This window comes from Leptonychotes weddellii, chromosome X (assembly GCF_054177405.1).
Source record: "Leptonychotes weddellii isolate Sample4059 chromosome X, ASM5417740v2, whole genome shotgun sequence".
NCBI lineage: Eukaryota > Metazoa > Chordata > Mammalia > Carnivora > Phocidae > Leptonychotes > Leptonychotes weddellii.
The window spans coordinates 74,722,824-74,746,715 of record NC_138385.1 but is presented as its reverse complement, the minus strand read 5'-3'; the positions used below and the strand labels follow the sequence as shown (position 1 = coordinate 74,746,715).

At 41.0% G+C, this 23,892-nt stretch overlaps 1 protein-coding gene across 1 annotated transcript in view; it reads right to left on the bottom strand.

The window, feature by feature from the left end:
* Positions 1-23,892, bottom strand: part of CASK (calcium/calmodulin dependent serine protein kinase) — a 327,853-nt gene that overhangs the window by 16,175 nt on the left and 287,786 nt on the right. Inside the window, 6 exon segments of the mRNA XM_081808983.1 lie at positions 4,937-5,052; positions 13,038-13,234; positions 14,919-14,954; positions 16,381-16,449; positions 19,177-19,245; positions 20,339-20,518. Of these exon segments, the coding sequence (XP_081665109.1) occupies positions 4,937-5,052; positions 13,038-13,234; positions 14,919-14,954; positions 16,381-16,449; positions 19,177-19,245; positions 20,339-20,518 (667 nt within the window).

Here is a 23,892-nt window from a genome sequence, read left to right as displayed (position 1 = left end):
AAAAGTTTTATGTTGTTTGCGGATTTTTTTTTTTTTTTTTTAAAAAGGACTGAATGAAAGGAAACCATCAAAAACAAAGAGGCATAGTCACTCAACAGGTTACTTACATGCACAGAGGCCATTGGGAGTAAGACAGCATGAAAAATGTACAGGGGTCATTGAAATATGGCTTTTAATATATTAGTAAAATAAAAGTATAATATGCACAAAAGAAACTTTACCATGCAATATTCTAAACACGAGGCAAATAAATCACATTAAGAAACAAACTCATTTTAATAAAAATCCAACAATATCCTTATATAAAAGCCAGTGGGTTTTGATTTGCTAGCAATATGCATGGACATCTGGTCTGGGAATAGTTACGAGACACCTTCCTCAGGAAGTGTAGGTGTGGAAGCCTTTTGCTTTTCAGTTTGTACCTTCCTGTACTGTTTGCAATTTCGAATCACAGGTGCCTACTACTTTTATTAAAAAAAAAAAAAGCCAACAGGGCAGTGGGATTGATGGACCACTCTTTGTTGTCTTAAGAGTTCTCTGTATTGAAGAGAAAAAAAGTAATAGTTTTTTAAAACCTATTCAACTACTAGTTTGTGGTATTAAGCATCATTTAAGCACGCCTATGAATGGTATTGTAGAAACCCTCTGGGTTCATGTGTACGTATGTAAATGGACTATCTTGGGATATTGAAATACCACTGCTCAAGGCTCTAACAGTTAAAAAAATGAATTAATGAAGACTGTTTTTTCCCCTCAAGTTTACGTTAGTAACTTGATCTTGAAACTGATTCAGTCCTAGGGCTGAGGAATCTCAGTGCCTCAAGGGCATAGTTCTAGCATCCTGACAATGCTTTTTGCATCAAATTTATGTGGCTAAACATCTTTTACGCGTTGCAGAAAATGTATTCACTGTAAACACTACACATACCACAATCAAATCTATTCCCAAGGCTTCAGAAATACTGTCTGGCATAGTTTGCTCATATTATCCTGATTTCCTGGTAAGCTACTCAATATTCATGACACTTTTATGTGTTTAGGTAAGTATTTTCCAGTTGAATCTTTTCCATAAATAAGCCTTTAGCATCGATTCCTTGTCTCATTTGGAAAAACTGTAAGTATATTCAAATACTGTAAGAACCTCCCATTAGAAAAGGCCTCGCACACTGGTAACTCGGGCCGGGCGTGCACTCAGCTGCCTGCAGCTGCTGGGTGGGCAGTGACTGCGTCTGCGTGTGCGGACCGGGGGCACAAATGGAGCACTGGGTCCTAGGGAATGAGTGTCCAGCCAAAAGGGACATCGACAACCCAGCGGCGCTATGGGAGAAAGGGGGCCTAGTGTCACCACATTTCTCTTTTCTTTCAAGGCAAGGCAGAAACCCAGATTTTTATGTTAAATATCTGATTTTCAAATGTAATACCTAGTTACAATTCTTTCAAATACCGTGTATGGGGAAAACAAAACTAATTTATCGGTCATATCCAGCTAACAGACTGTCATTTTATAATGTGAGATGGAGGTGACATAGCTTGAATAGAATTCTGCTACAGCTAGACACGTGGGATGTCCCGGTGACAGAAATGGGAACAATTCTAGTATCATCGTTCCCATCAGTTCTAGACATTGACCAAGTTCCCATCTTTCATTTTTATTACAAACGTAAACAACTTCAGAATTTGATGAGAAGGTTTGGATCTTGCCATCAATATCTGCTGAATTCTCAAAGATCTGAAGCAGGAAATAAGACACACGGCCCTTATTTGGATTGGACGAGGACTAGAAGATTCCCGCCCCCCACCCGCTGTATTTGACAATCAACTTCTGAAGAAGCCAAAAAAATCCTTCAGAAATACTGTTTGGTTTGTGGCCCATGAGCCCATTTGGCTAGTTCTTGGTATTAAAGAATATGATGTTTCAAAGTTCTCAAAGCACCCGCCGTACTGACGGAGTTCAGTAGTATGTGTTTCTCTTTCACACCAGGTCCTTCCTTATATAGGCCTCGTCACATGTTCGGATGGCCTTTCATCATGGCTCAAGGCAGAACAGCTGATAAAATACCTGACTTCCCTTTCCTGACAACTTCATCTCTTGTCAAGCAAAGGTGACCACTAAGTAAATGGTTCTTGTGGACTTTGTCGTGAACAAAATGGAAGGGTTGGTGGGTGAAGGGGAAGGAGCCTGAAGAGATGGTGACAGAAAGGCCTTGCCAGGCAGCATGCTTCAGAAAGTTCAGGAAAAAAGCTGGACATCTTTTCCCGAGCAGAAACACCAATAGGAGAGCTCATGAGGCTTGATTTGGGGGTGGGGGCAGGTGGTGGGCAGGGGATCCCAGCAGGAACATTCTGACTAGACCATCACAAATACACCTAAACTCAAGTGCTACAAGGAACCATGAGTGGCTCTCCAAGGACCTTATAAGACATTGAGACTTCGCATCAACCGGCGTGAAAGGAGGGTCCCACATGCAGTGACAAATACTGACACACAGAGGGGACCGTAAGCATGATGGGAACAGCTCGGGGGCCCCAAAGACCACTGCTTTGGAAAATGCTGAAGATAACAAAACAGTGGTGCAGGTGGGGCTCCCTCCCCCCTTCCTCCCTAAGTTAAAAATTTACAAGAACTTGGATGGGTCCATGGTTTTGCATAGGAGGTGTAATGTCCGAAGATGATAGAGAAAAAAGCAATTTATTCCATCCCTAGGAGGCTCCTGCCTTCTGTTATCAAGGGCGAGACCCTTCGAACTTGATAGCAGTGTTTGCCAGAGCTCAAGCCTGAGATGAGGGGGCAGTAAATGAGTGCCTGGCTTCATTAAATGCTACCCATTTGTTAGGCCCAGTGAGGAAAGAAGCGGAGATGCCCTGAGTTTTAGAATTAGAAAGGATGTCTTTCACTGACTAACCCAATCTCCTCATTTCGGGGCCCACAGGAGCCGAGTGATTTGCCCAGGCTGCGGGGGCCACTCAGGGGTGCTAATTCCGGACCCTGTCTCACTCAGGTTGCCTGTTAGGCTTACAGGTGTGTTTTCAGGACCACTGAGCACCACCTATGAGGGAGTCGGGCAGGGCGGGGACAGTGGAAGATAGGTCATGGCCGTGGTGGAAGAATGGAAAAAGTGATCTGTGGAAAACATCGGCCGCCAGATTGCATGCTAATTCTCTGACAAAAGTCTTGAGTGAACAAGTCAACGGTTTCTTTGTCAGAATGGAGAGATTCTAGTTTTCTAATCAACTGGCTTCTTCTTTTCCCTCACAGCTGAATTAAAGAATATTGGCATGTTGAATACTTATGTCTACATGTCCTCCATTAGGAGAATATAAAGCTAGTGATAGATTAACAACCTTAATCAGCCATCAATTTGCTTTTCTTTCTAGGTTCAAATTATAATGCCAGCTATATCTATACATCATTTAAAATTATAAAGACGATTAGGTTTTATATATGTATGTACATACATATATAAAATGTCAACACATCTTGTGAGCCTGTTAGAAGCTGATGGAAATGAAGATGACTTGGCAGTAACCACTGACGTTTTGTGTTAAACGACATTCTGCTGACATTACAGTGAACATCTTCAAAAAGTACTACTTGAGCATTTACAATGAACAGTCACTAAATTATGTTTAATCTGCCTTAAATATTTCTTCCCTTTATAAGACAAAAAAAAAAAAAGCCATTATCAGACTAGTGCTCTGTAGTGGTGAAGAATCAGAAAGGATATATTTTATTGGAATTAAAAATGGGGTACAGTGTGGCCAACATGAAGGGAATGACTCCTCATTTAACTGAATCATTTGAAATGAACCAGTGGCCACTCAAGTTCATCCCACGTGATGCAGTATTTCAAAATGCGTACTTTTACTTGCTGATTAAGAAATGAGCAATTCAGAGTTTGTAAATAATTTTCCCTGGTGGATGCTAACTACATGATATAACATTCTAGACAGAAGTGCATTTCATATTTGTCAGAAATATTATACTGCCAAATTGGGTATGCATGACTGCATTCATTTGATTTTTTTTTTTTTTTTGGCCACAGGTTTTATTTTTGGAGTTATTTCTGAAACCTTGGGAACTAATCTAATGCCAATATTGGGGCTTGAATTCCTCAGAACAAGTCCCTTATAAAAAGGAGTCCTACTGAGAAGTTACTGAAAATAAGTAAATCCCACTCTGTGTATCAGCATGCATTTCCTTTAGCTTAACTTACATCCCGTGAGTCTTCTGGGAATTCTATGGCAAGGACGGATCATGCTTGGCATTCATTTCAGTTTTTAGCAAACAAGTGAGTATTTTGACTTAGGTTGAACTCAAGTTTTCATATAGACAAACAGTGTGAAGGGAAGGCCAAGATCATGCTCTTGGTCTTTTAGGAGCCAGGAAATAACGGGGGGGTGGGGTGGGGGGAGGAGGAGACCACTAGTCCCAGGAACGGACCAAACGCCGTTAGTATCCAATGGCATCTGTGCTCTTTCGACCCCATCGCTAGACCCTTTGCGCCACGGCTCTGTGAAGAGCGCCCCTCTGCCCTTAGCAACGTGCCACAGGGCCATGTCCAAGGGCCAGAGAGGAGTGAGGAGGGAGGAGATTTGCTCAAGATCAATCTCAGCAAGGAGGCAAGGATCCCGGTGACTCCGCAAACCCTCAAGCTCTCATTTCTCAGGGGAGGACTGAATGTACTGATCCTTTTAGTTCCAGAGACTATTTCCAAATAGCATTTTCGTCCTATGGAGTAGAACTCTATAAAATGGCTGGCAAATAACCAACATCATAATTGCAGGTAGGGCTTTCTTAAAAGTTTGGCAGGCTGATGAAGACCTCATTGGGTGGGATTTTTGGGAGGAGGACTCGGAAGACCGAACTGAGATGTGAGATCTACCTCTGTCTTTGCCGTGCTCACTCGGCCTCAGCCACACTTGTATGTTTCCCTACCTGCATTGTGCTTTGCCAAGTATTTATCTTTGTACTGCTTCTTTTTCTTGCCGAACCAAGTACAGCTGGCCTGCTGCTCCTGTTTGGTTTTCTCCATGGCGATGCAAGCAACTCGCCTAGCAGAGGGAGAGAGAGAGAGAGAGAATCTCCTGTGAAGTTGTATTTTGACAAAAATCATTCATTCGAAGACTTGATACAAGCCTGTATGAACATACTCCTCACAGACTTTTCAAGATAAAGCTTGCTCTTTGGTTTTCATGACAATTTACTGGAGATGTTTTAAAAACACAGGCTTATAATAAAATGACATCACATTCCCGGGGCACCTGCTAACTGATAACGCAGCCGAGCAACCTAAACTCATGGCTGTGGCATGCGGTGGACAGAGCGTGGGATTCTGAGTTCAGACAGGTCTGGTTTGACTCCTGGCTCTATCACTCATGACCTTGTGCCAATTTAGTGTTAGGTGCTTTCCTAGGAAATGTACATGCATTAACTCATTTGACCTTTCTAACAACACATGAAATCATGTCACCGCTTTACAGATGAGGGGATCAAAGAACTGAGAGGTTCAATAATTTGACCCAAACCACACAGCTTACATGGGTGAGTGAGGGCTGGCACCAGAGCCCACACGATTGGCCAGGACATTCTATTGGCAAGTTTCTTAGCCTCCTGGACGGCTGTCATAAAGGATCAGAACAAAAAAATGGAGAGAATGTCCTCAGCACAGTGGTAGGCACGGTAGATGCTTAATAAATGGTACTATTACTACATGGCAATTCTAGTCTAAGAAAAAAACTAATTAAATCCACAGTTGGAATTACAATCAGAGAATTTTAATTTTCTATGTGATTATAGTATTCAGTACAAATGTTATTAAGAAGTTGTCCCCTTAGGTTTAATCTAAGCAAATATTTGCCTTTTAGGATATTGCCACAGGTGGTTTTGCTTAATGAGTTTGCTTGTGGGCCAACCAGGGGTCCCCGAGTGAGCCACATATAAGGAGAATCCAAAATCACCATCAGAATGACAAGTGATTTTCCAATGAGGTTGTACGGATTTACACTCCACCAGCGAAGTGTGAGAGCTCCTGCTGTTCCACTTCCTTGTCAACACTTGGTAGTATCCATCTTTAATTTTAGCCACCACAGTGGGCAAGTTATTGGAATCAGGCTGTGCTTTGAGTTTGCATTTCAAGGATTATTAATGAGATTGCACACCTTTTCACAGGTTTATTGGATTTCTTCTTCTGTACAGTGTTTAAGTCTTTTGACCATTTTCCTTTTCCAGTTGTCTTTTTCTCATTGATTTGTAGGAATTCTCTATGTGGTCTGGATATTACACCTCTGTGAGTTATACATGTTGCAAATACCTTCTTCCATTTTGTGTCTTGCCTGTTTACTCTTCCTATGGCATCTTTTGATGAACATAACTTAGTTTAAGTCAAATTTAGCCATCTTTTCTTTTATGGAAAGTATTTTTGATATGTTAAGAAATCCTTCCTTGTTCCTGAAGATCTTATTCAAGTTTATAGTTTTGGCTTTCATATTTTGGCCTTTTTTTTTTTTTTAAAGGTTTTATTTATTTGACAGAGAGAAAGACAGCCAGAGAGGGAACACAAGCAGGGGGAGTGGGAGAGGGAGAAGCAGGCTTCCCGTGGAGCAGGGAGCCCGATGTGGGGCTCGATCCCAGGACCCTGGGATCATGACCTGAGCCGAAGGCAGACGCTTAACGACTGAGCCACCCAGGCGCCCCTATATTTTGGCCTTGAATACACTGGGACTGATTTTTGTATATGGTGTGAAATTAGGGGCCCAATTTCTTTCTTCTCTTTTTCCCTAATGGACACTCAATTGTTACAGCATGACTTACGGAGAAAACTATCCATTCCTCACTAGTGACTATTTATGTATGGGAGTGTTTTGGGATTCTCTTCAATTGGTCTATTTGAACATCTTTATGCCTGTATCTTATTATCTTAATGACTACAGCTTTATAGTAAGTATTGGTATCTGGTGGAGCAAGGCCTCCCTCCTTATTCTTCTAGAAGAACATCTTGGCTATTCCTGATTCTGTGCATTTCCAAGAAAACTTTAAAATTAGCTTGCCAATTTCAAAAACAAGTAAGACTGCATGGAATCTATGAATCAATCTGGGAGGAATAGACATCTTTACAACACTGAGTCTTCCAGTCCCTGAATACAGTATGTCTCCATTTGTTTAAGTATTCTTTAATGTCTCAATGTTATAATTTTTCCTGTGTCTTGAACATTTTTGTTAGATTTGCTCCTAGCTTGTTGATTAAAAGAGATTATACAAATGGTATTTAAAAAAATTTTGTAATTTAAAAAATTTCAAACATATACAAGAGTAGAGAGTAATGAACCCCAAATACCTACAACCCAGCTCTAGCATTTCTTAACTCCTGGCTTGTTGTATTTACAACCTATCCACCCTAGATTATTCTGAAACAAATCTAAGTTTGTATCATTCCCTCCTTAAATATTCTTAAATTCCTTTTAAATCTATAGGTTCCCTTTCTCCTTTTCCTTCTTGCAATATATTTGTTGCAAAAACTGGTTGTTTGTCCGATAGTTTCCAAGTCTGGATTTCTCTGAGTTCATCCCTGTGGTGTCTTCAGCAAATCCCTGTCTTTTGCATTTCCTCCAAATAGGTAGTTAGATCTAGAGGTCTGATCAAATTTAACTTCTATTTTTTTTTTTTTTTTGGCAAGAATGCTTTATAGTATTAGGTGATGCAGGTGGTGTTATGTATGGTATGTAAAAAATTCTTATTTTCTCAGGGCACCTGGGTCGCTTGGTCGGTTGAGTGTCCCTCGTGATTTTGGCTCAGGTCATGATCTCAGGGTCCTGGGATCGAACCCTGCATTGGGCTCCCTGCTCAGTGGGGAATCTGCTTCTCCCTCTCCCTCTGCCTCTCCCCCGCTTGTGCACGTACGTGCTCTCTCTCTCAAATGAATAAATCTTTAAAAAATTTATTTTCTCTTTTTTGCTGGTAAATAGAAATTGCTTTTTGTATATTGATTTTATATCCACCATCTTGCTGACCTCTCCTATTAATTCTAATGGTTTATCTATAGATTCCTTTGAATTCCTACACACAGAAACATATCACCTGTGATATTTTTTTCCTTTCTGATAGTGTCTGCTGTAGGTTTTTGGTAGATGCTCTCAATCAGGTTAAGGAAGTTCCCTTCGATTCACAGTTTGTGAGGGTTTTAATCATGAGTGGATGTTAAATTTTACCAAGTGCTTTTCCTGCATCTACTGATAGGACCATGTGGATTTTCTTTAGTCCATTAATAGAGTGGATTGGATTGACTGGTTTTCATATGTTGGACCAGCTGTGCATTCCCAGTACAGACACTACTGGGTCAAGATGTATTATTCTTATTATATATTGGTGTATTTTGTTGAGAACTTCTACATCTATGTTCATGAGGGAGCCTCATCTGTAGTTTTCTTGAATTGCGTTTTGTGAATTTTGGTATCAGGGTAATGCTGGCATTATGAAAGGAGTTGGGAACTGTTTTATTCTTCTCGAAAAGACTGTCCTCCATGTCTCTTACTTTCTCTTGTTAATTGAAGGTTTTTTTTTTATTCCTTTATTTTTTGGTTAGGAGAAGGACACTTATTGGGAAATGCTGTGAATGCTCAGCAACAGCGTCAACGTCAATGTCCGCGTATTACCTAAGCGGCATACAGAGGAGGCTGATGAAGCCTTTGTTGTGGGGATTCTTCCAGTACAAGCCAATCTGTGCTGTAGCCATAGCTCTGGCTTCGGTGAGGCACACGAGCTTTGGGAGCATAAACAAGACCGAGGAATTTTTTTTTTTTTTTAAAGATTTTTTTCATTTATTTGACAGAGAGAGAGAGAGAACAAGTAGGCAGAGAGGCAGGCAGAGGGAGAGGGAGAAGCAGGCTTCCCGCTGAGCGGGGAGCCTGATGCGGGGCTCGATCCCAGGACCCCGGGATCATGACCTGAGCTGAAGGCAGCGGCTTACCCGACTAAGCCACCCAGGCGCTCCCCGAGGAATTTTTGACAGGTTAAAAGAGATAAAATCCTGACCCTGCGAAGCTTATGTTACAGTCTATAGAGTATCTTATAACGAATGTTTTTAAGCTTAAGGAATAAAAGTAAAAAGGTCCCAGTAAAAATTTGTGGTGTGGCTATATGTGACGCAATGACAGAGGAATGAAACCAGTCTTCACCCACCACGCAGGAAATGAGTGCTGTTTCTTTTAGCTCAGTAAGTGCAGGAAAACCGTGGTAGGACTTAGGTCAACCCGGAGGAAAATTTCAAACACATATGTAACATTTTCATTGCTGACTTGGATGAGGGTCTAGTAGGCAAGGGGAGGGATGACACATTCAGGGACTCAAAATATATCAAAGGACTTGACTGGTGTGCCTTGTCAAGCATGATGAAGTTTAACAAGGATAAAGAAGGGAAGGCGTCTGGGTCCCCAAACAATTGATTTCTCATCGACAGGGTGTGACAAATGTCACTTGGTAGAAACACCCATGAACCAAGATTCTGGGTCTGGCTGACAGTATTATTGCAAACCTTTCTCACCGACACTGAATGCCCACCTACATTCTACACACCAACTTAGCTGCCCACCAGCGGCACTGCTCTTCCTTGCCACTGAGAATGCCTTCCTCTACCTCAGTGTCCGACTCAGGCCTCAAGGCACAGGCTGCCCAGTGGGCCCCTTCCTCGTCATCCCAGCTAGAATCCCTTTCTCCCTCTACAGTTTTTGCACCTTCACCGAATGTTTTTTTCGTAATAAACTGAACATATTTGAAGTGTACAGTTTCATCAGTTCTGCTGTATGTATACATTCTTCCCTCTGTCACTATAGATTCGTTTTGGTTTTCTGGAATTTCATATAAATAGAATCATATAGTATGTTCTCTTTCTCTCTTTTTTTTTGCCTGGAAACTCAGCATAATGATTTTGAGTTTTACCCATATTGTGTGTGTCAATAGTTCATTCCTTTTTTTAAAAATATTTTATTTATTTATTTGACAGAGAGAGAGAGATAGCACACAAGCAGGGGGAGCAGCAGAGGGAGAGGGAGAAGCAGGCTCCCCGCTGAGCAGGGTGCCCAATGCGGGGCTCGATCCCAGGACCCCGGGATCATAACCTGAGCTGAAGGCAGACGCTTAACTGAGCCACCCAGGCGCCCGCAGTTCATTCCTTTTTATTGCTTCATAGCATCCCACTGTATGGATATGCCATCCTTTCTTCATCCATTTCCCTGATGGTGAAAACTTGGAAAAATTTTAGCCTAATAGATGTGTAGCCACTGAGGTTTGGTTACTGTGTGTTTTGTTCTTGGCAGTTCCTTCTGGTTCTTCTTCAAAACAGTTTCCCTGTTCTCTGAAGATATTTTTCAAGATTATTGATTTTAAAATATACGCACAGTTGTTTAAAAACCTGCGTCAAGTGGGATTGGGTTTGTTTCTGCTGCCTGTCATTTCAGTAGGGTCTCTGTTGGGTCTGTCAGGCAGGTCTTCCTTGTTTCCTTTTGTGCCTGTAGGTTTTTTGTTTTTTGTTTTTTTGACTCGTTGGTCGCTGCCCTAGTAAAAGTTTATGTGGGGGGTTAGGAAGGGCTCTAGGATGAGGCCTAGCATAAAGTGTTCTCCTTCAGAGACTTTCTTTTCATTTGTAACAGATACAGGGAACTACTATTAGTAAAGGAGAGGCCTCAAATCAAGTGTAAGGCTGGAAGTCCCCTGACCGTCCCAGGCTATGTGTATCTGGGTACAGAGCTATTCAAGGCGGACCAGCGGCCATGATTTTTTCAGGGGAACTTTGTTTTCCTTTTATTCGTGTCTTTGGCTTTGCTCAGTAACAAGGCAGCCTTCTCCCCAGTCCCCAGCTGTTGAAGGGCATCAAGGGCACACTTCTCTGCTTGCTCTTAACCTGAGGGCAGAGGCTCTGCAGTCCCGACAATGGGGGACGGGTCTCCTAACAGATCCCCCTGCTTGTACAGGCCTTAGGTCTTAACCTTGGTTCTCTGGCATAACAGTTTTCAGTAATAGACGTGTCCTCTTGGCAAAATGGGCCAATATGCTACTCTACTTTCTATCACTCAATTAATGGCTTTCACATAAAAACTTGTCACTCAGTTGCCCGATGCCTTTTTGGCTACTTAATGCTTTTAAGGTAATATTCAAAAACGTATTTTCTGCAGCACTTTTCTTTTCTTTTTTTTTTTTTTCAGCAGGAGGATCGATTTAGATAACCTAGTCCACCATTACAGGAGACAGGGAGCAAATCTGCTTTTCCCACTGCCATTTCTCAGGATTCTTCCAGAGGACTTGGGAGTTGTAGGTGTCTGTGAAACAGGATTTCTACAGATGATCTGACTAGGGAGAAGAGGTCTGGAATCTACATAATTCTTTTAAAAAATGGCAGCAGGTTAGAACACATTTTGTCAAGCGTAAATATCACTAATGACATAATAACATCCATCATGAAAGTGACTCAGAAATCACGTCCATCCTAATGCTTAAACTCTTCCTTGAAGATGGGGCTGCAAGGCAGGGCCAGATAGAAGGCTGCCCGCCACTTCCTCTGGCAGGGCCTGCGAGTCCCCATGGAAAATGATGCCATCTGAAGTTCTTATCCGCCCTGACAGTCTAAACGTAAGAATATTTTTGGAAACATGGGATAGTGACGGAGGCAATCACGCAAAGGAAATTAACTGAGAAATCCCTGTAACTAGTGAGAAAAAGGGGTGAGAAAACAATTCTCAATGTCTGCGGACTCAGGGCCTCTGGGGTCTCTTAGCTAACTTCAAATATTTGGGTACGAACTGCCCCAATGCCTACTGGTTGCTATTTTTGGTCGCATGAAACAAAACTCAGATATAAAGTCATCTCTTTGCTAGATTTCTCATATATTGCTAAAGTACAGACGAATGCAAAATCACCAGCATCTTTCAAAACACAGTTCAAGTTAGCAAATAGTAACAATGGCAGAAATAGATTTTACTATAATATATAGTAATCTGGGACTCCTTTTCTTGCAGTTAAAAATGGTGTCAAAAAGCTCTCTGACTTTGGGCGCCTGGGTGGCTCAGATGGTTAAGTGTCTGCCTTCGGCTCAGGTCATGATCCCAGGGTCCTGGGATCGAGTCCCACATCGGGCTCCCGGCTCAGCGGGGAGCCTGCTTCTCCCTCTGACCCTCTCCCCTCTCATGCTGTTTCCCTCTCACTCGCTCTCTAAAAAATAAATAAAATCTTTAAAAAAAAAAAAAAAAAAAAAGCTCTCTGACTTTAACCTGTTTCCACTGCTTGAACTTTCTAACAAAATAGGCATTTTTAAAGAGTTCGCAAGGTAAAGAACGAAGCTTCTGGCTGCCTTTTTCTCCTAACAGGGAAACCCATTTTACCTTCAAATACCCTGAATGACCCTGAATCATAGCCTTTGAGGTTTTCCCCCCCGCTGCTGGTGGGGGGGTGGAGGGTGGGGAGTGGAATGAGCACCGAGAGAGCATGCGGAGGGGCAAGGAGAGGGTGTTTTAAAACAAACAAAACAGGGATGCCTGGGTGGCTCAGTCGGTTAAGTGTCTGCCTTCAGCTCAGGTCATGATCCCAGGACCCTGGGATCCAGCCCCGGTGGGGGGGCAGGCTCCCTGCTCAGCGGGGAGTCTGCTTCTCCCTCTCCCTCCACCCCCCCTCCCCGCCCCCACCCGTGCTCGCGCACGAGCTATCTCAAATAAAATCTTTAAAACAAAACAAAACGCAGTTCTAAAAGGATTGAAACAGCATGTGGGAGTGGGGGGCTGTGCTAAGGGACCAGGAGGTGACCGTGACCTGCGACCTGAGGGCTAGCCACTCAACCTCCCTCTAGACCTTCTTCTCCTTTTATGTAAAACCAAGACCTGACTCTAAGCAGGAACTTGCAAGATGCTGAGGATTTAGAGTTCTTGGATGACTAATCTGAACTTTGTTGGGCTAGCGGAGCAAACAGGTTTTACACAATAGAACAATGGAAGGTTGACAAACGGATGGTTGGGGCTTTGTTTTTATTGTAAAACAAAACGGAACAACAAAAACATACCATTCCTGAAGTTCAGGAGAAGGAATGAGACCTGCGGTTCCATTTTTGGAGTTTTCCAGTTTACCCTGCCACCAGTTGTGATCGTCCTTACTAATAATCTGGATAATGTCACCAACTCTGAATCGAATGCCAGCTTCTTTGCAGGGGATGAGGTCATCCTTGGCTGGATCATATTCAAATTGTGCTCTTACATAGATCTATAAAACAGGAGTCTGTAAGAAGGGCTGCCTCGGCGATGTGAAAGCAAACAGCTCTAACGTAATAACCACACACCAACACTTACAATACGAACAGGACATTAGATGGTGAAGCCAAATGATGCATGGAGATAGGGCACAGAACTGCTACCACTAGAAACAATGGACGACCTCTGATGGGTGCAGGCTCAAGCCTCTGCTGTTCTTAATTGGAGGGAACGCTGCCGATACTTGTTTAATAAAGATCAAGACTTAGCACCTGCTTTTACTGTAACAGACTAGGTCTCTAATTATAGAGAGGTATGCTTAGCATTTTTAAGTCTGCATATATTTAGCTGACGTTATGGACACGTTGTCATGATCACGTGGCAGCGTTTACACCATATACACAAACACTCAGGGGAGGCTTTAACCCCAAAGCAGCATGTGATACAAAAGCAGCAAGCACTCTGTGTCGGTCTCTTGCTGTAAAATGCCTACAAGACAGCCGTGTGTGGCTACACACTGCTGATAAACTTAAACGTAATGTACACAGTTTTTAAAGCATTTAAAAAAATCAGTCGTGTTATTAAGTTTTTAAGAAGGATTTCGGCTTTGTATCTGTATTTTACTCTTCCTAGAGAAGAAAAATGACTAAATCCTAGCTTTGCCACGTGAAAGCAGCATAGAGCTTCAAGATATGCAGAGTTCAAGGCTCTGAGTTTTAGGATATGTCAATGTAATTAGTAAATATTATAAAAGGAAACAGATGAGCACGTAAGGGGTTATCATATGGCAGCATTTTATGAATCACTGTGTTTCCAAATGCTTTAAAATAAGGTGCTAGATATCTAATGTTGCATCACTTATGCAGTCTGAAGAATAAACTATGGGTGAATTCTCTCAGGTGCCAATTTATGCACACCTGAACCCCAAATCGGATTATCTTTGGACACCAAATTCCAAGAAAATTCCCCATAAAAATTCTACCTCTTGAAATTAAATTTGAGTATTAATGTTCCAGTCACTGTAAAACCAACCTGAAGGCTTTGGAATTAGTGCGTGATTATTCTGTTCAAGTTTTCTTGTCAGAAATCCAGCCTGTAAAATTAACCTATCTCTGCCTTTGCACCTGAAATGCATACTCTTAAAGTGCTTGGCAAACTGGAAGCTGCTTGCTGGTGGCAGGCAGCATGTCACTTTCCCCGGGTGACCCAACAGAGGAATATTGGGATGCAAAGCCAGGATGTTCTGAGTTTTCATTGTAAATGGCTTTTAGAGATCCACATGCAAATACAAATTAAGAAAAAGCCTTGAAAATTTCAGAAAATTACTGCTTAAACATAGTCATCAGCACATACGTTTTAGTTATTCTTAGAATTATAGGAGTTTTGCAACCTTTCACAATTTTTTCCCCCAACGCCACAGGCAGGCCCATAAGACCCCCCGAAGGCTGAATTCTTAAACCATCAGCACAAGTTTATCAGGTTGAAATTACAATAACCATCACAGCTACAAAGATGTGAGGAAAAAAATCCTTATAGAAAATTAGTCATGTGTAATGTGTTAAAATGAAATGGTACAAGCTCTCAATGCTTAAATGTTATGGTCCAAAATGCAGACATTATGGGATGGAAAGGGTTAATAAAGGATTGGCTATTAGCAGCTCAGTTTAGAGAAGTTTCTATAGAGGATATCTATTCACCTGTCGTCCTTTTGGTTGGGTAGTTGATGGCAAGTCCTGTAGAATAAAGCCAACCCAGGAGAAAAATTTTCATTTACTTTTCGAGAGTACAAGGTAATTTGTGTGTTCTGTTACAATATGGTTAAAAAATGAGCTAGATTTCAGTTGTAAAGAGATCATATACATTATTCCATTTCTCAGAAGTGTTGAGTTATTGAAAAAAATCAAACCCAGGCCATTTAGCAGCAAGCTGAGGAAAGCAGGTAAGTTTAAGCAAGAGAGAAAATGTGTTCTTAAGAAACAACTCAGCATCTTCAACACAAAAGCCACTGTGAGTGAAACGGCCCTACCAGAAACAAAAACAAAACCCCAAACTTAAAAGAGCTGTTGCCCTTTTTAACTTAGTCACTGCAATCATTTCAGTTTTGAGAAATTCAATGGCTATATGGATTTTCACCATCTTCAAAGTATTACTTGTTAAACTATTATAAATGAATTCCTTTGGTAGCCTATTTGGAAGTTAAAAACAAAGGTCGTTAGGAAATTTTCCTCCATAATTTCTCTTACTGATATCATTCCGTTCGAGATGATCTCTAAATTATTGACAACTTTATCTGATTAAAGGCAGTTGATGTGTTTTTAAAGGGCACGTGGATAGCAAACGAGCGATATTGCTGCATTTAGTGAAACTCGCGGTACGTTTCAACAGCAATATCAGCAACTTAAGATTTTGTTACCCCGAAAGATCAGACGCTTGCACCTTAAGTGCTTCCATTTAAGTAAATGAAAAACAATTTTTTTCATATTCCAAAATGAATAGTTCTGAAAAAAAAAAACGGTAACATTCCAAGTTCAAGTCAAAATATCAAGTACTTTGTGTTAAAGATGTGATAACAGCGTGGCTTAAGTGCAGTTGGAAGCCAGTTCCTTTTGCTTTTCATATCCAGGCAAGGCTTATAATTCACAAAAATATGTGCACGGACCACAATAACAGAGGGCACACCAATTCGTAACGTAGATAGCGGAAACTAAAACAGGTTGCTGATATCACTCAGAATAGACAACTACAAAGCCCGAGAATACCCAGATGCCTACTCTGCAAAATCCTTCTGTTTCTTCATCTTTCTCCAATTAAAAAAAAAATTTAGAAATTTCAACAAATTGTCACTTCATATATCCTTTGCGTTAAGTCTGAGCCAAGTCAGAGATGCTAAGTGGGGTGACATGGAAATATTTTGAGCGTGACCAAAGCGATCTCGAACTCCAGTTCTTCCAATTTAACTAATCAAAGGGATTTTTTTTTTTTTTTTCACGAGAAGAAAATGTTGAAAAGATTTTCCAGGAGTAAACTGCATTGTAGCTGTAGTAGCCTTGTATGTGGGCAGAAGACAGTATTTGCACTGAACACATGTAACTAGAACACTCATGGCGGGTGGCCCCAACAGAATTGCCACACTTTGCTGTGTGGAGCTAGAGTTCTTACCGAAACAGAATTGTTAGTGCTGCTATGACCATTAGCTGGGGACTGCCTGGAAGTGGAGGGGGACTCTCTCTGAAATAAGACACAAGGTTCATTAACACAGAACACAGCGGCACAGACAGAGATATTCACATCAACAGTTGCAACCACAATCTGACAACCGTTTCCTCTGGGGTTTGGTTTCTTAGCTGCAAAGGCGCTATACTGACTTACTTGCATGCTTTCACGGAAGTATGAAAAAACGTTTGCAGTTGGAGGATTCACCTATTGTACGCGATGATCGTGTCATTCATGAGAATTTCTTTCCTGTCTCCAACACTCTATAACCTTGGTTGACTTTAAGTGAGACCCAGAAGAGGGAATTGATATTAAAATCCTATCAAGGACTGTAAAATGACAAATATTACTATACACTTCTTGTGCTGAAGATCCCAGCTGCCTAATTTTTTATTCAAAATTAGGTTTGAAAAGTACTTAATAGTTTTTAAGTACCTCAGTGTTAAAAATTACTGAATGACTCATTTGAAGTGAAACAAATCTAAAAAAAAAAAAGAAAAAGAAAAAGACTTCTCATGTTGTAATCACCTTGGAGTCTTTCCAGGACAAATATTACTAATGAGGGTAAAAGATAGACATCCACCAGAGAAGAAACCTTTATTCTTTAGATCATTTTAGGAGACTGATTAAAACAATAACCTTGAGCCTCTAAAAATATTACACTTCTGGCAAAGGTCCCAGGAGGCATAGCCACTCTCCCTAGATCCGTGGTCCTCGGTCACACTCTCTAGACTGTGTGAGACACTTGCAATCCTTTCTGGGCTCCATTCCCTTATTGTCCAAATCAGCTTTAACGACGAGCACAAGGAGAGGAAGAAAATATGCACTGTAGCATTTCTGGTTTAGTGGAGTTCTTTGAAACCTTTGAGATGTACATGTCTGCTCAAAAGACACTTGTTTTTTTCTAGAAGACAGACAGAAAACTTCTGGAGCTTTTTAGCTTTTTGAATAATGGGCTCCCTTAGACGAGCATTCTCTAATGCTCATGAGCGGATTGGTTTCTAGGTGCCACCCTCAGAGACTCAAGTCAGCAGGGCCAGCGTGAGGGCAGGGGTCTCCCGTCTCTTGCCCGGGGGATGCTGATATGGGTGGCCAGCGGCCCTTCTTTGGGAAGTACTACCCTAGCTGGGAAGAGTCCAACCACAGGCTTGAATTCTGCCAGAGCACCGGAGGGTCAAACAAGTTGGGGGTAGGGCTAGGAGGGGAGTATCATTTTTTCTACTCTTCAGAGATAAAGAAGGCAAGGGGGGGGCTCTTCTGACTCAAGTGCAGAATTTACATGTGTAATACTGGTCCCACCCTAAAACCAGTTCCACCACTTAAAAAACACAAGAGAAACTTGTATATTAATAACTAATAATATCCCCTAGTTAGCTAAAAAGACACAGATCAATTGTATTCACTAAATGTCTTCAATGCTGAGAAATGGTATGAAGACCACGTATGATTTTAGAATAATAGAATGCTTCACATGAGAGGTGTGTATATGACGTTCTCTCTTCCCCGGAAGGTTTGTGTTCTAGGTTACAAATTTCAAAACTGTGACTCCTGGAGCAGAAGTAGCTCTGCATTTTCTTTTAAAATATAGTTATTAATTGAAGTTCCATAGAAAGCCACCAAGAGGAGCTCAAAACCTGATAGAACAGAAACCCCAACTGTCATGGTGCACTAAAAAATATCCTTGACCAAACTACAAATTCTTAGACATATCTTCGACAGGTTTAGAGAACAAAACATAAAGCCTCTTGAGTTTGCTTATGAGATCTACAGCATTCCTGGGGCCTGGAAGAGGCATCGTAATTTCTCCCTCGACTTCTCCTGAGTACAAATTCAATTTTCTAGATGAGTTCCAATAAGTTACTTGTCAGTCTCGAAAATTAACTGTAGGAAGTGTGTACTTCACACTGATGTACACAGACTTGGAAGATGCATACAAAAAGAACAAGCTTCAAATAATTATGCTCAAGCTGAATGTGCAATGACCGAAAGATGACAGACCCTTCATGCCAGTCTGTATTTCCAGATATAAAAAGAATAGATTTTGGAATCTCATTTAATAACTGACATGAAACTGAATATTAATACTATTAGGGTGGAGAGCTACAATTTCTATAGGATACACCTACCTGAGAAAGAAACTTTGGGGTTGTATTACCCTAGGAAACTTACTTGCTTATGAATCACATAGTGTTCCAAATTGAAACAATTTCACAGAAGGTTGCAAAAGCTTCTATCCTCTCAGAAAGTCAGTTATCAACTCCTCATGGACTTAACATCTGTCCAGGGACTTCTCACAGTTTTTTTTTTTTTAACACCCCAATCTTAACAGAAATAGATCACTTCTCAAATTCTTGGAAAGAAGAACTATGTGTGATTTCTTAATAAGGGAAGTGAATGTACTTCCTGGAAATATTATTGCAATTATCTTTCTTTTTTTCCTCAGAGACACCATTTGTTCTTACTAAGCCTTCTGTCATTACTTGGAGCCCCTCTAGATTTTGCTGCGATCCCAGCCTGCAGGTAGTTAAAGTGCTGAGGAGATGCCCATGGAAGCAGGGCTGAGTAGGTGAATGGAACCTACTCTGTTCCGTTATCTTTGTTGTAAAATTGGTGTGCAGTGATCAACAGCACAGGCAGAAACAACTTCCCAGAAAGCCAAAACATTCAGCCATCAGCAGACAGTTAGTTAAGAACCCAGAGGAGACAGGGGTGGCGGGGGGGGGGTTGTGCAAGAGCCATTACCTCACAGGACGATGACTGAGTGCGGTAACTTGGCACGATCTTGAAGGTGATACTCCCCCGCATTTCCCGCTGGAGGCAGAAGAAAGGAGAGCTCTCTTAACACACAAATGTTGCACACAAAGATGCGTGAGAAACCGCTCGAAACGTGTGTGTGTGTGTGTGGGGGGGGTAATTAATGCAAGCCAGCTGAGCACGCAGGGGCCTAAAACGAAATGGACATAGAATGTAGGGGCTGCTCACAGGAATAGACACTGTTCTCGGGAGAAACCCTGCAAAGTCAAGGCCGATTGCCTGGTTCGTGCAGCAGCGGTGGAACAGACCTCTGGCGGTTCCCTTTTTATAGACACACATGCAGAAACCTCTAAGTGCCTTTCAAAAGCGAGCATGGATTGAGCCAGACAACAGAGTAAGTAATTACATGAAAATGATATTTGGTCTGCTGCATGGTGATGGTGTACTCCGTTCAATTTGCTTTCTCTTTCACAACGTTGGCCTCAAAGTTTTTGCTGTCATGAGTCTGTGTGCTTATTTCACACCTAAGAGATAGCCATGGCTTGGGAGGCCGCTGTGTTGTAGTTAGAAGACGGCCCAGGACCAGAGGTCCCAGACATCTGCCTCTGCTCCGGACGGCAGTGAGCACAGGCCAGGGGCCACCAGCCTGCTTTTTTAATGCAAGGCCAATTGTGAACACAGATTTTGGATGTGTATGGTCAGAAACAGCCGGGTCTACTCTGTCTTTCCTTCCCTCTGTGCTGCAGAGAGATCCAATGCAGCTGGCTATGACTCAGCTAAACAGGAACACGGCTCCTGACGTTGCTGATGTCAGCAGGATGGAGGTCGGTGAGAGACTAGTTCACATATACGCACAACTGGAAAGGTTATCTTCACACATTTGCTCAGTAAGAAACAGGAGATCAAGGAGGAAAGGAGAGCGTTGAAGCCCATGCTGCTCGATGGGCAAGAGTTTCCAAGCTCTGTTGCATGTAAACAGTTTCCCAGTTGTCACTTCTTATGAATGTTGTAGAAATTCAAGTCCACACCAACGGTGGGATCAGAAATACTCTGATTACAAAAGAATACCGCTTATTCGTGCATTAAAAAACAAGCTAACAAACTGAAAGTCAATCCTGGAACAAAGACAGAGAAACCTGCATGTACTCACAAGCATTTTCTGCAGCTGTTCCACTGTTTGGTTAGCCACACTGATGCCATTAATTTCTCGAATCTCATCACCGACGTGAAGTGTGCCTAAAGAAATGACACAATTATAAACACGAAATGATATATGTATCATTTATAACAAAATCCAAAGGCAGCAATGTAAGTAATTAAAAAAATTAAGCTAACTATTGAAGGCCAGTGTTTCAGAAACAGGTACAGATTTGGCTCATGTGGTAAACTCACCAAAACAGATACATCTACTTATGGAAGACACACTTTCGAAAGATGGCTGTGGAAATCTGCTTATTTCTCTGAGAGAGGCACTGTGTATCATGGTTTAAAATGACAGTTTCTAGATCTAGACTGTCTGGGGGCAAATTTCAGCTACATCCCTTACCAGCTTTAAGATCGTGGGTAGGTTACCAAAATTTTCCATGTCTCAGTTTTCAACATTTACAAAATGGAGATGAAAATAGTACCTATTTCATATGTTTGCCTTGAGGATTAAGTTAGTTTAATACACATAAAAGAATCAGAAGTGTTCATGGCACTTAGTAAAGTACCACTGAAGCGTCTGTTATCATTTTCTACCATTCTCATCACGATTATCTACCAAATGTGATACAGAGAATTGTGATAATACCTGTATAACACTAAACTCACATTAGACCAAACACAGTCCTTTTATAATAATTTGGTAGGCATTTCAGGGTCCTCTAATACTTCAATTGGGAAGAGTGACCAAGAACCAATGCTTAAATAGGGAGTTATGTGTAATTTTACTTATTTATAAATTGTGCTTATGCTTACATACTGGCTGGACATCGTTACGAAAAGCTCACAGCATCTTTTAGAGGTACATACTAAAATGCACATAAAGAAAATAAGACCCCTGAGATTTGCTTCAAGATAATCCAGGGGGGTGGACAGTAGGGGAAGATACAGATGACACTGGTGTGGCCATGAATTAACAGTGACTCTAGTGGGTAATGGGTACGCGGGTGATCGTGGCACTCTTCTTTCCACTTTTCTCTACTTGAACTCACTGCACTATTCTCTCTACTCATGTTTGAAAATTAACATAATAAAATAAAAATCTGGGGACTTTTGCTTCCAGTGTGGCTGGTTAGTCACTGGAAGACGTTCTCACAACTGTATCTCACCTAGGGTACACCTCTTGAAGTGTTACTGGTCTCACAAAAGGAGGACGAATTCTAAGAGCACTTCCTACTTCCATCCCTACTATCTGCTCCACACAAAAACCTGTGAGCTGGCTCCAGAGTGGTGGCAAACTAAGGGTGGAATGAAACAGTGGAAAGGGTGGATGCCACAGTAGCACTGCCTGCTAGCTGGATTCTGAGCCTTGGGCCAACAGCAAGGGACAGAAGTTGACCCCAGGAATCTGGAGGGAGGCAAGATCCAGATTGGTGGCATTCCACCGTAACTAGCAGAAGAGGCAACAAACTCCCTCTGGAGGAAAGTGTACCCAGTTTAGGCCCACAGGACTTCCACTAATTAGGACAAACAATAAGCTCACAATCAAAGGTCACCAAACATACAATAAGGCAAACTACTATGTGAGTCATCAGAAACAGAAAAAACAGATTTAAATCGTCAAGGAGGACAGATACTAGAATGATCAGATACAGAATATAAAAAAGCTACATGTTAAATATTAGAAAAAAAAAAAAAAGGACCTAATTGAAAGGATGAGCATGCAACAAGAGACTATCAGATGTGAATAGATAGATTTGAAAATAAAAGTAAGAACAAGTGACTAGTACTTCTAGAAAAGAAAAATATAACTGGTAATGTAAACCAGTGAATGGATGAGTTAAACAGGAATTCAGATATGGCTGAAGAGAGTTTCAGTGAACTGGAAGATATAACTAAATAAATTACCTAGAATGCAGGCCAGAGAAATGAGGGAAAATAGGAAACAAGAAATAAAGAAAATAGGAAAAAAATTAAGAGATACAGAGGGAATGTCTAACACATGTCTAGTGGAGTTCAGAAGGAGAGAATATGGAAAATGCAGAAGAGGCAATATTTGAAGAAATGATGGTTGTAAACTTTACTGAACTGATGGAAACATGATTATGCAGATCCAGGAAGAATAATGTATCCTAAACAGGATAAATAAAGAGAAAGCCATGCTGGAAGGTAGTAAAACTATAGAACATCTAAAGACAAAGATCTTTCCCCCCCCTTAAAGACAAAGTTCTTAAAACAACCAGAGAGAAAGGAGAGATCACCTACAAAGCAAGAACAATTGTAGTGACATCAGACTTCCCAATGTCAAACAATGGATGCCAAAATACAACAGAATGGTAACCATTAGCCTAAAATTGTGCTCTCAGCAAAACTAATCTTCAAGATTGAGGCTGAAATAAAATACCTGCAGATAAATACCACCTGAGAGTTTATCAGCAGGAGACTAGCACTAAAGGAACTTCTAAGGATGTACTTTAGGAAGAAGGAAAATGCTCCCCAAAGGATTGTCTGAGATTTAAGAAGGTATAGTGAGTTTATACCTGAAACTAATATACCAAACACTTGTATGTTAACTATACCAGAAATAAAATAAGATAGAAGGAATGGTGAGTAAATAAAATCATAAACATTTATGTAAATCCAAGCAAAAATGGTCATATTTTAATAGTAATTTCAAATTTGTGAATTTAGAACAGGACAGAACTCAAATACTGGGCAAGAATGATATGTAAGTGAGGAGTGTGATCAGATTTAGTGTTCCAATGTCTTTGTATTCTTTGGGAGTGGGGTTAAGATACTGTTTCACTTTAGTATACATGATGTTAAATACGCAGGATAAAATTTCAAGGTAACCACCTAAAAACAGAAATAGAGTGCTGAAATTCTAGACTACCAGGGGAAAAAATGGAACAAAAAATGAACAAGAAAATCTATAAAAAAATGGAATAAATATAAATTAAAAAGATGAAAGAAATCATCACAATAAATATTAATGGACTAACCTTGTCCATTAAAAAACAGTGATCATCACAGTGCATTAAAAAATGAAAAACTCAGCTTAAAAAATTCTGATGCATACAAGCACAGAATGGTTGGAAATAAAAGGATGGAAGAAGACATGCTGGCAGATACTAAAATAAAGTTGGGATAGGTACATTAATATTAGATAAATAGGTTTTAAATAGAAAGTATCAGTAAGGATAGAAATGGTGACCAGGTATTTCTAGGCACCTAATTAGACAGCTTCAAATATATAAAGCCAAAATGGAGAGATCTATAGATAGAAACTGAAAAACTCTACTATGATAGTGAGATATTTCAGCAATTACTGATAGGTGAGACAGACAAAAAAATTAGTCAAGATATAGAAGATGTGAACACTGATATGAGGAATTCTTTTTTTTTTTTTTTAAAGATTTTATTTATTTATTCATGAGAGACAGAGACAGAGAGAGAGAGGCAGAGGGAGAAGCAGGCTCCCAAGGAGCAGGAAGCCCGATGCAGGGACTCAATCCCAGGACCCTGAGATCATGACCTGAGCCGAAGGCAGACGCTTAACCA